General features: G+C 44.2%; 1 protein-coding gene across 3 annotated transcripts in view; it reads left to right on the plus strand.

Moving 5' to 3' along the window:
• The window catches only part of PLXDC2 (plexin domain containing 2), a 379100-nt gene that overhangs the window by 10057 nt on the left and 356152 nt on the right, over nt 1–12891 (plus strand). Inside the window, exons 1-2 of one of the 3 annotated variants that reach the window (XM_053261827.1) lie at nt 3670–3686; nt 12521–12606. The exons of the other annotated variants lie outside the window; for them this stretch is intronic. Of the exons in view, the coding sequence (XP_053117802.1) occupies nt 3685–3686; nt 12521–12606 (88 nt within the window). The 5' untranslated portion in view covers nt 3670–3684. Of the gene's footprint in view, nt 1–3669; nt 3687–12520; nt 12607–12891 lie in introns of those variants that run through there. 3 annotated transcript variants of the gene reach the window in all.

Genomic DNA, 12891 nt, shown 5'->3' on the forward strand with positions numbered 1-12891 from the left:
CCAGAGGGCAGAACCGGCTCCTTTGCTAGAGCTTCAGGAGATTGCTTCTTTTCACCTAGTTCTGATCCTGTTGGTGCACTTGAGCATCAGTTTGCTCTGTCAGCTTCTTGAATTGGAAGGTTTTGTATGATACTGCCATTTATTCTAATTGTATTTAGCCCCTTTGCGAGGTCGCTTTTTGGGCTTGTGATGCATAGACATTGATCCAGGAAACTGGACTGTTGCCTTACCTGCTTTGCATCAGTCAAACTAAAACTGAACAAATTAAACTGCCCGAAATGAATGTTTGTTTGGAAACCAACCTAACAATCAAGGTTTTCAGTTGTCTTGAGTGAGGACTTGGGAAACACTGAAGTCCTCCCAGGAAAAAACCAAAAACCTTTAAAAATGTTGCAACTTCATTACATGTTTTTCTTCAGGAAAATAGATGTTAGCCAAATGTTTTTCTTCAGGAAAATAGATGTTAGCCAAATGGTTTCTATTGAAAACGCTGGAATCTAGCTAGAACCAAGTTGTAATTTTGTAGTGTATGCTGAAATAATTTTTCAAGAAGTGTGGTTGAGCAAAAGATTTTTATTCTGAGACAAACTGCTGTGGAGGTTATAAAAATCCAATAATATTTACGACTCTTGGAACTGTTTGAGATACTTGACTGTCGTGCATTCTTGTCATTTGGGCTAAGATGACATTTGCTGTTTGGAAACAAGTTCAAAGTAACAACAACAACAAAAGAAAATATTAAGCATTGTATAATGATGCAGAGATACTTTTTACTCAAAATATTTGCCTCCTTTTGAGGTTTTTTTTTAAATTTTATAGTAAGTTTGGGAGACTGGAGATCAAACTTTATTTGTGGTGAAACTATGATTTAGAGCCTTTCCCGGCGGCAGTTATACCACCTTGGTTGCTGCAGGCAATGTTGCTGGATGGTCAGATGATATACTGCCTTTCTGCATCTTTTGTTCACAATTAGCCCTGTAATCCATGAGAGAATGGGACCTTTTCAATACTATTTTTTTTTTTTACTGGCTTGTATGTGGTATAGTGAAATATTCTGTGAGTAGGAGCAGTGTGTAGACTAGACAGACCAAAAGACAATATTCACAGTTTATAATATAGAGCAGAGTTGTGGCTGACATCTGTAGTCTCAGGGGCCACTCTGTTCTCTAGACGATCAGCCAGGCATCAGGGATGTATTTTTCCAGACAAACGGAACCCCTTACAAGTGGTTAGCTGCTTCCATCTACTGAATTGGGGGTTCTTAAGCTTGAGTTCATGGATGCGGTTGAACTACAACTTCTCTCATTCCCCACCACAATGGCCACCCCAATATAGAGTGCTATAGCTATGGGGCACTCTGGGATAGTGTTCTTTACAAATATATACATGTTGCATATGGCATTTGAGAGTGATGTAATGTTGAAGTGTGCAATATCTCTGGTTCATACAACTTGAAAATACGTGTTTCCGCATATGAAATGACCAAGAGATTGTAGGAAGGCAGACTGAATCAAGGAACTCAGTCTAGCTATGGCCCATGCTGTGCCAGTTAGCTGTCCCTGGTTATCAGCAAGTCAAGCTAACCACCTTCACTTATGCTTTCCCAAGATGTACTCTTTTCTGCAAATAAGCATTTTGCAGTTGAGTTGCTATACAGTAGTTGAATTTATACAGCTGCTGTTATTAGGATCTATAATAATATATTTTGTACCCCATAGGAAGAATAAATAATCCCAGCCTCTCAAAAACCAGTTTTTAAGCTGCAGCAATTTACTCATAAGTAAGATAATACTCATAAGTAAGTTTATGAGATCACCCGGCTTTGTGTGTGTGTGTGTGTGTGTGTGTGTCCCTCTATCAACTTTGCAAAGCCTGGACCAATTTGAACCAAATTTGGTACTGTTGTAGGGACATATAGGGACACCTCAATGGCATAGTTCATGACGATTTTGTCATAAATCTGTTGGCTTGGCTAACCCGACAGGATTTACAGCCCCTTTAGATCTACTTCTGTGAGTTAAACAGAAAGTCTGGAAATAAGAGTAGCAGCGAAGCTGCATGAATGAAAGCGAACAGGACTCCCAAAGAAAAATAGTAGTAAACAAAATAAAGTCCCTTGAACTAAACTAGGTACCCCACTCTACAATAACTGAGTAATAACTGAAAAAACAACAGAGCAAGGAATGAACAGAACAAGGGACAACAGAGCAAGGAATGAACAGAACAAGGGCAGGCTGGAACACTAAAAGTTGAAGAATTATAACTATGAACATGGTCTGCGGTAAGTGAAAGTTGCTAACAGCAATCTGTGCTGTCTGCTTAATATAGTGCTGTCTGCTTAATATTAACAGCAGTCTGCTTAATATAGGGCTCAAGATAACCGGCAGCCAGTCAGGCTTTCCTGACTCAGTACTTCTATTTCCTCTCCTGTGATATCTTGCGCCTGCGTGTCTCCCACTGAGCCTTTCTCTTGGGACGCCTTCTTAACAGAGGTGAAATTCCAGCTTCCTCCTGATCAGCCTCTTGAGCCCTCATGTCTGCCAGCTGCCCAGACTCCTCTGTATGCTGCCGTTCCAGCCCAGCTCCAGAGTCTGTTCTCCCAGCCAAATCCTGCTGCTGTGCCTCTGAGCCTGCAGTCCCAACCAAGTCCTTCCGTTCCTCCTCTGACTCTTCTGACTCAGAGGTCTGAGCCATGACAACTTTTGGGGAGCAAGTGGGCTAATTTGTGAACCTCCTAACCAATTTGAACCAAATTTGCTACAGTTGTAGTGAGTGACACATAGGAACACCTCAATGGCGTAGTTTGTGATTAAGTAATCCACCTGAATTCAAGATGGTAATGTGCGAACATTTTAAGTGCAAGTAGGAACTGATTTGGAACAAATTTAGTACAGTTGCAGGGACATGTAAGGACACCTCAACGGTGTAGTTTGTGATGAGGTCATCCACCCCAATTCAAAATGGTGGACTCATGAATGTTTGAGGCAGAAATTGGTAATTATCAATTAACTTTATAAAGAAGTAGACTGATTAGTTCTTACCAGAACTTCTTATTTTACCTTGAAATCATTTGTCTGCTCACTAAAGCAGTGTGGTAGTACTTGGAAACTTTGAATTTCACTTTACCGTTCATGACAATTGCCAAGGACACTCACTGGGCTAGTTCAGGTTTGGACACTATTATCTTGGTTCATCAAACCATGACTTGATCGGGCGCTCTCTCCCCATTTCCTCTCTGCTAACATGCACAGCTTCAAGGAATATATCATGGTCTGTTAAGCTATTGTTTGCCATGACATCTGAACTTGGAAGCTGTGGTTTGAATACTCCCTACAATCTGGGATTGCAAATTAGCGTTTGATCCTGGTTTGCAAATGGAGCATTCAAACCATTTACCAGGTTAGAATGTCACAGCAAACTGTGGCTAGCAAACCCGAAGTCTTCTGTGAAGCTGAATGTGACAGGCGAGGAGGTGATTAAAGTCACAGCTTGTTCCTGATGTAGCAGACCATGGAAATATGATAGGTGAACTGGGTCATTGTTGTTACTGTTCAGTTAATTAGTTTCAGGACATGTATTTTGGTTTGTGTATTGCCCAGTTGAGTGCATGCTTGATGAAGATGATCCGACAAAGCATTCTTAAGGCTTTATCCTTCCAGCTTTCTGTTGCTCATTCAGCAGTTTATGTAAGTTTAATTTAAATACACACCCTTCTCTGCTTAGCTTTCAGTGTGCCAGCTTGGATGCTAATGAAATCATTTAGTATAAACATCTATAGTTGCCTAAACATCTGTTCCTTTGTTTCCAGGTATTTTGTCGCAATGTAACCCCTGCTAATTACTGCTTATAGCCTCTGCTTACCATTGATCATTGCACAGTACAGGATTTGGTCCACTGATTTCTCTGATCAATATTATGCTGCTGCCGCCTTTATGTTATTATCTCTTGTAAAATTTATGGCTGAGGCTTTACAGTTTGTTTCGTTTGCTTATGAGACTGTCAGTCGAGCATATCTTGAACGGACAAATTGACACTTGGAACTTGCCGTGCGGCCCTACCATGGTAGGAAAATGGTGACTAGATTTAATTATAAGGAACAGATTTTGTGGCTTCTGCTGGTGCACTGGAATTTAAAACTGAAGTTGTTCTGATTCTTGAGTGTTTCAGTAATTTATCTGTTGAAATGGCAGATGTTTATGGGCTGTTTTATTTCGTTTGTTAAATATTTATTATAATTAGACACAGCAGATTTTCCCCCAAGGCAAAGATGGTGTTTATTCAATAAAGTTTGACAGGAACTTTCCAGGAGTGGCTGCTTCCATTGCAGTTCTGCAGTTGAGGTATCTTTCTCTGCAGGTCATCTTGGACTTTCAAATAGAACCTATTTATCTCCTTTGAGGCCAGTATAGACATAACATCACCCCAAACCACAGTTAACCAAATCCGTCATGGGGCTGAATTGTGTATTCCTTTCCCCTGTTCCTCCCTTCTTGAATACTAATTGTCGACGTTAACTAGTTCTGCTGTTATATTCACTGTGGCATAAACCAGCCTTCTAAATCATGACTTGTAACTAAATTGAGCTCCAAACCTAGACTAGGAGTAAGCCCTATATTCTGGCTGACAAGATACAAAATGCAAAGCTTTTGCATTGTTTTCAGGAGGAACCTCAAGACTCTCCTGTTTTCTCAGGCTTTTAATTAGAATTAATTTTAATAATTTTAAAAATGTGTTTTAATAATTATTTTATTGTTTTTATTGTCATGTATTTTAATTTGTGACTTTTAGATATTTTAAATTTTGTACACTGCCTAGAGATGTACATATTAGGTAGTATTAAAAATATGATAATAAATAAATAAATAAATAAAGCTGGCTTTGCCCATCGGCCGGCACTGCTGCATGTGTAGCAAGTAACCCCAGAGGTAATACACAAATGGGAAGTTGTGCAACCACTTAAAACAGCATGGCTGCAGTTTCACAGCACCTTTTAGGAACATAGGAAGCTGTCTCATACTGAGCCAGACCATTGGTTCATCTAGCTCAGTATTGGAAGTGGCTCTCCCAAATTTCAGGCAGGAGTCTCTCCCAGGCCTACCCGGAGATGTCACGGAGTGAACCTGGGACCAGATGCTCTTCCACTGAGTTATGGCTGCATTCCCTTACCTTCTACTCCTTCAGGGGACTTCCTATAGGCCGTGGGGGGGGCATTCCCCTGCCCCCCGCCGGCTTCTAAAATCACCACCATGGCCCGCTGCATTGTTATTTTTTGGCCCATTGTTACTTTTTGGCCTTGGGCCTTGCAAAGACCATTTACACATGCACAGCGGCCATTTTTTAAAAATTTAAAAAATGGCTACCCCTGTGCATGAGCAAATGGTCTTTGCGAGGCCCTGGGCCATGCCAGGCCTCGCAGAGGCTATTTGCGCATGTGTGGCGGCCTCCAAAATGGCTGCTGCGCTGATTTATGGAGGCCCGAATGGGCTAAAAAATAACAATGCAGCGGGCCGCGGTGGTGATTTTAGAGGCCGGTGAGGGGCAGGGGAACATTAGGGGCATATCTTACAGCACTCATGTATAGAGGCTATTCTGACGATCAGCCAAAACTGGGCTAAGAGAACCAAATCTGGTCTCAGCTGATCATCAGAAGTGCCGGGAGCTGCATAGCTCCCTGAAGCAAACTCGCCTCTGGAACCCATATTTAAAATGAGGGAGCAAGCGCTCCCTTGGCCCCATTTTTTAAAATTGTATGCCAGCCCTGGCTGCTTACAGGGCTGGCTTGCAGCCAGGGCTGGGAGACTGTGGGGCTCCCGACAAGTGTTGGAGGAATCCCCATAATGCACTGTGCACTTGCATGGTGCATTATGGGCGTTCCAGGGGCCTCCTGCCTCCCAAACCTCCTAGGGGTGTGCACGGAACCGGCTGGCCCGGTCTGGTTCAAGTCTGGCCCAGACTTGAACCTCACCAGGCCAGTTCAGTCTGGCACTCCTTTGAACCCCACCAGTCTGGTTCAGTCCGGAGGGGTTCGCAATTTTTTAAAAAAATTAAAATAAATTGTCTTACCTTCTGCTCCTTTGGGGGACTTCCTATAGGCCATGGGGGGGGGACACATTCCCCTGCCCCCCGCTGGCCTCTAAAATCACCTCTATGGTCCGCTACATTGTTATTTTTTGGCCCATTGTTACTTTTTGGCCCTGGGCCTTGCAAAGACCATTTACACATGCACATCGGCCATTTTTTTTAAATTTAAAAAATGGCCACTGAAAACAAAATGGCCCCCGTGCATGAGCAAATGGTCTTTGTGAGGCCCTAGGCCATGCCAGGCCTCACAGAGGCCATTTGCGCATGTGCGGCGGCCTCCAAAATGGCTGCTGTGCTGATTTATGGAGGCCCGAATGGGCTAAAAAATAAAAATGTGGCAGGCCATGGCGGTGATTTTAGAGGCTGGTGGGGGGCAGGGGAACATTCGCGGACACCCCCCCCCCCGTGGCCTATAGGAAGCCCCCCCTGTAGCCCCCACTAATAATTGGGGGCACACAGCCCCCTGGATGGGCAGGGCCTGCATCCTAGCTGGTCTTTGGCTTGCATTTCTTGTCCTCCCCATTCAGCGCACTCTGCTGCTGCTCCCTCCACTCTGTTACTGCTGTGGCTGCTCAAGTGGGAGCCTCAACAACAATTTATATAGCTCTTTTTAACAAAAGTGTCCAAAGCGGTTTACATAGAGAAATAATTAAAGGAGGAACAAGGCTACCTTTGCAGTGGAACCTTGTGGAACCAGGGATTTTTCCTGTGAAAATAATCTGCCGCTGGTGTCTATGAAAGTTTCCCTGCTGGGGCCAATACTAGCTTTATTATTGTGATTTTTCTTCTTCTTCAGGACCACGGTGTGTAGCAAAGGGTTAAATATCCTCTCCCTGTGAGCCATGGTTTTGATCTTGATCTCTTCAGCTGCTGTTTAAAAAGGCAATAACACAGCACCAAACTACACGTTTAACATAACATGGCCCCTCATTGGGGGAAAAACACAAGCCGGCTGCTTTATTGCTGTCTGTGCTGCTGTTGCCATTTGATGACTTTCTGGGGTTTGCTTTTTTATGGTATGCTGTATTTTTGTATTGTCTTTATCATTATTGTCTGCACCTTGAGGGTTTTTTTTGATAGAAAGGCAGGGTAGAAACGGTTTTAATATAAAACCAGTATGAAGAGCTATAAGTCTATTTTGGGTAGTTATTGAATTTCTGGGGCACATTTCTCAAGTCCACATGAAACCTTCATGCTGAACACTTAGAGGAGTCTGGATTATTGAATGCTGGTCCCCTTCTTGGGAAACCATTCACATTTGGCCCTGAAGTTGGAGTTTAGGGACACTTTTGCTTATCATAGTAAATATGTTGGGGTGTTGTTTTTCTTTCCAAAAGAGGCTGTACAGGCGTATAAGCCTCTGTATTGACTGGAGAGCTAGCTAGTGTAGCAGAGCGTTGAACCAAGAAGGCCCCATTCAGATCTCCCTGCTGCTTTACACTCACTAAGTGACTTAGAAAACCATCCTTTCTCAGTCCTAAGCCAACAGTATGGGGAAAATAATGCTGATCACATTCCCTAGGTTGTTGTAAAGATTGCTCAGATAACAGATGAGAAGTGCACCAAAACATCTAAAGTGCTATACACTCTATTTACTCACATCCAAGACTGCCTCCTCCCATGTTCTTTAATCTGTATACGGCGGCTATTTATATACTGCTTTTCAACAAAAGTTCCCAAAGTGGTTTCTATAGAAAGAAGATATAAATAAAATAAAATGGCTCCCTCTCCCCAAAGGGTTCACCATCTGAAAAAGAAACACAAGATAGACACCACCAATAGCCGCTGGAGGGATGCTATGCTGGGGATGGATAGGAAATCAGAGTGTCATCTTAAATCCAGAGCCCTCTTCTTTGGGGTAAATACAGGTTAAACTTTTATTTCACCTGTATTTTTAAAGGGTGTCATCGTAAATTCAAGAGTAAGGCCTGTGAGGCTTGTTATTGGCTCCTACTTCAGACAGGAAGAGTATAAGAGGCTTCCTGTCTGACGCTACCCTTGCCTCAGAATCAAGGTTCCCTTGTTCTGGTGTGCTTGTCTTGTTTATCCTGTCTGCTTGGATTGCCTATTGCCTATTCAGGCAAGTATGGTAAATGCTAAGAGCTATTGTCAGCCACAGGCAAACTATAAAATTGTCCTATGGAAACTATTCCCGCTGAAGCTGTGTCTGCTTCATGGTGCAAAGATGCACTTATCTTGGATATGACATTTGGCGCATAGACTTGTCTCTCTATGAAGTGCAACTCCATCTTCCCGTACTGGTTGACATACTGATGCGCAAATCTAATGGGCACGAAGGCATCAGCACCGCTGCTGCTGTGGGCACAGAAGCAGCAGTATGGCTGTTTCCAGCCTGTGGTTGTGCAAGCTGCATCCCCATAGTTCTGCCCTTTGTGGTGAATGGGATAAACCAGGGGGATGCTGGTTGTGCAACCACCAGTCAGAGGCCACTGCTGCTCTCATATCCACATCAGTGGTGTCACCAATGTCTTCCGTCTCTGTTAGACTTGTGCTTCAGCCACTGTGTACATTGCCTGCAGATCTGCTGTTGCTAATGGCTGCGTTCCTGGATCATCAGATATAGACCAGTTGCAACAGCACCAGTTTCAGAGGCCAGACTTTCAGTGTAATCCAATGAACACTTATGTGGGGGCAAGGCCCACTGAGCTCAGTGCATCTTCCTTCCAAATAAAGGAAGTGATGCTTAGGATTGCACTGTGTGAGTGGGCAGGGAAACACTTTTTAACATTCCAAGCTGTGGTATGTACTTGTGTGTCTGAGAGTTCTCTGTGGCAACTTGCAAGGACTCTGCTGAACACTGCCCCTTGTGGTGACTTGCTGCCCTGCAGCAACTTTTGAGCTTGCAATCTCTATGCTGACCCCGCCCTGTGAGGCTTGTTATTGGCTCCTGCTGCAGACAGGAAGAGTATAAGAGGCTTCCTATCTGAAGCTACCCTTGCTGCAGAATCAAGGCTCCCTTGTTCTGGTGTGCTTGTCTTGTTTTTCCTGTCTACTTGGATTGCCTCTTGGCTTGTCTTTGACTCCTGATTCCCTTCTTCATCCTTTGGCTCCTACTTACTCAGCTTGACTCTTGGCTTGTTCCTGACTATGGGCTCTTCTCAGGTTCCTGTCTGTCTCCCTGACTTGATCCCTGGCATGTTTCTGTCTCTCCCAGTCCTGGCTTTGCACTTGCACCCCCTAATGACTGCAGCCCAAGGCTTAATTTCCTGACAATTCCTGTGTGCTTGGGAAGACAAAGACACACAAACCCTTGTATTCTGTGATAAATAAAAAAGAGCAGCAGCTTAGGAGAGAAATATTTTTATAAGGTGTTCAGAGAGCATTAACATTCCTTGATCAAGTAGATATTAAAATCTCCTGACATCATGGCACACCTGCTTATTGCTTCGAATATTGACTTATCATAAGAAGCCTTTTGAAATGCTTGCTGTGTTTTTACTTGGAAACGTTGCTTCATGCAAGCTGGTAGGGACGGCTCATCTCTGCCTAGGCAACAAAGCCGGGGTTGGCAACATATTTCTTACTCAAGTTTGCTACTTGGTTAATGTGGAATTAATTTAGTTCCGTAATGAAGAGAGCATGCTTCCGGACTGCAGCTGCCATAAACATAAACGGCGAAGTGTTTGTTTGGACTGCAGTGCAGGCATTTATGGATTGGAGGCATATTATACGGGCTGACCTCAGTACTAGACAACATATTACTGGCTCAAACTCTGAAGACATACTTAGTTCTGTCAGCTGTGCTATCAGCTCTCAGTCAGTCATTGAATAACTGCTCTGTGTGTGTGTGTGTGTGTGTGTGTGTGTGTGTGTTTGTTCTATTAATGCTGCAAGTTTCCTTATACCAAGTCAGAACCTTGCTCTATCTAGCTCTGTATCATCCACACTAGGATCAGCGTTCCAGGATCTCAGACAGGGGTCTTTTCCATCTCTACTTGAAGATGTTCAGGGATTGAAACTGGGACTTTGTGCATGCCAAGCGTGTGCTTTCTCTCACAGAGCTGTGGCCTCTCCAGTCTTTACCCTATACTTAGATAAGTTGGAATCCCACCCCAAAGACACTATCAGGACATGCCTAGACTGGCAGGAGAGCTGGTGTTGTGGTAGCAAGCATGAATTGTCCCCTTTGCTAAGCAGGGTCAGCTCTAGTTTGCATTTGAATGGGAGACATGTGTGAGCACCGCAAGATATTCCTCTCAGGGGGTGGGGCCTCTCTGGGAAGAGCACTTGCATATTTGCATGCAGAAGGTTCCAAGTTCCCTCCTTGGCATCTCCAAGATAGGGCTGAGGGACACTCCTGCCTGTAACTTTGGAGAAGCCACTTTCAGTCTGTGTAGACAATACTGGGCTAGATGGACCGATGGTCTGATTCAGTAGAAGGCAGCTTCCTATGTTCCCAACTCTGTGAAGTAGGTTAGGCAGAGGGCTCTCTGAGAGGAGAGCCAGTCTTGTGGCGGCAAGCATGACTTGTCTCTTTAGCTAAGCAGGGTCTGCCCTGGTTGCATATGAATGGGAGGCTTGATGTGTGAGCACTGCAAGATATTCCCCTCAGGGGATGAAGCCACCGCTCTGGGAAGAGCAGAAGGTTTCAAGTTCCCTCCCTGGCTTCTTCAAGATAGGACAAGATTTTTTATTTTTTTTAAATAGGACAAGATTTTTTTATTGAACCAACAAACTACCAAAGCATACAGTATAGAGCTGAGGGAGACTCCTGCCTGTAACCTTGGAGAGGCCACTTCCAGTCTGTGTAGAGACAGTATGAGCTAGATGAAACAGTGGTCTGACTTGGGATAAGGCAGCTCCCTGTGTTAAAAAACAAACACACACCACATTGATTAGATGCAGAGAAGCTATCAGCCTATGCTGGTTCCAAAGCCAGCAAATAATACCTCCCACCTTGGCTCCAAGTGCCATCTTGGCACCAGAGCTAGTGTTGGGTCTCTGGACTGCCTTATATAATATCACCCCTTGGGTGGTGTTGGGGTCAGGGAGGTTTACTTGCACCCATCTTCCCTGTCCCCCTCCTGGAATGGTCTGCAGCCTTCTGGTAGGATCCCTGGAGCCGTGTCTTCCCTGATGCTGCTGCTCTCCACCTTATGTGCTGATCTCATCAACCCTTTAAAGCCCAACATACCTCACAGTGTCATGGGCAGTGGGGGAAGAGAAGTCTGTCTCGCCTTGCAAGAGTTCCTTGCAGGAAATGTAGGACCTACAAAAGGAAGTCCTTTTTCACACAGCACATATGGATGATTGCAAAGAATAGTCCATCCATCAGATAATGCTACACAGCATTCAACTATATCCCAAAGGTTACCTCTTCTAATCGAGCAAAGAAGCACTTTTTAACATGGTGATTCCCTTTTATTTAGCAGGGGAAGAGTAACTGTCCCTTTTGAGCCCCAACACAGCACCCCACAGTGGTGGTTACTGGGGTCTACCCAGTGTTTAATTTTCGATTGTCAGCCCTTTTGGGAGAGGGAACCATTTTATTTCTTTGGTACATTTTTTCTGTGTACACTGCTTTGAACACTTTTGTTGAAAAGTGGTACAGTATATAAATGTTTGCCGTGGTAGTATTCAGTCATAAATAACATTGCTTGTAATAAATTTTATTTAGGTTTAAATTTGTTCCAATAACCAATAGAGAGATCAGGTTACAAAGAGTAATCAGTTGAATGTAGTTTCCTCATTCCTGGATGTCTTAACACATGTTAACTTAATCACTAAAACCATCTGCCACACTTGCTCAACCATTCATCCAAACTAGGAAGCAGGGTATTACTTTGGCTGCTGTTGACAAATTGTTGATTAATCCATAGTAAGGTCATTCACATGATCTTGATATGGGGCAGGGGGGAAGGCAGAGTTGAACCAACCTCCCCCCACCGGACGATCCTCCTTCTTTTGTGGGATGCATGGATTGTACACCCACATGAGCCATGCTGCTCCTGGCAGTATGGTATTCTGGAGGCTGGGTGAACCCAGCCCAGTCTCCAGATATCCCTCAGTGCACTGTGCGAGGAGTGTGGTGCATTGGGGGATTTCCCTGCAAGCCGCGTGATCTAGGCACCTGGCTCTGTGTCTGCAGCCTGAGCAGACACACGACCAGGAACCCAAGGAGGTGTGCTCATGCCCTTCATAACCAGGTAAAAGCCTGGGGGGAAACCTTCAGGCTACCTAGGAGGGCAGCGCTGGGATCGGCCTCAATCCCAGCGTTTCACGCGAGCAGCCCTACCCAGATAGGGCTCTACAAGCATGGAGAGGGCTGCTTGTGTGAACAGCTTTTGCATTTCATGCTTGCAGAACCTGCTAGGTAACCCAACAGAACTACAGGTAGACTTAGTGGGTTTTCATAAACCAGTTGATGCCTCTAATAATTCTTGGAACATTTTCCCATTATGTTTACACCCTCCTGCAGGTCCACCATATGTGAAAGGAATTGGCATCTGCAGGATCTGCATTGCCCTTCATACAATTGGCATACATTTTTGCTCTATCTGGAAGGTGGGTAATACCAATAATACAAAGTGTTTTAGGAATCCTCTCTTGACGACACACTCAGTGTGTTATTAGCACCAGCCTTACATATATAATTCAGCATTTTTCAGCAGAGATCACTCAGTTCCATAGTTCCATATATTTGATGTATTTTGTTCCATTTTAAACCAAGATTAAAGGTAAAGTGTGCCGCTGAGTCAGTCTCAACTCCTGGCGACCACAGAGCCCTGTGGTTGTGTTTGGTAGAATACAGGAGAGGTTTTCCATTGCCATCTCCCGTGCAGTATGAGA

The sequence above is a fragment of the Hemicordylus capensis genome, chromosome 6, assembly GCF_027244095.1.
Source record: "Hemicordylus capensis ecotype Gifberg chromosome 6, rHemCap1.1.pri, whole genome shotgun sequence".
Taxonomy (NCBI): domain Eukaryota; kingdom Metazoa; phylum Chordata; class Lepidosauria; order Squamata; family Cordylidae; genus Hemicordylus; species Hemicordylus capensis.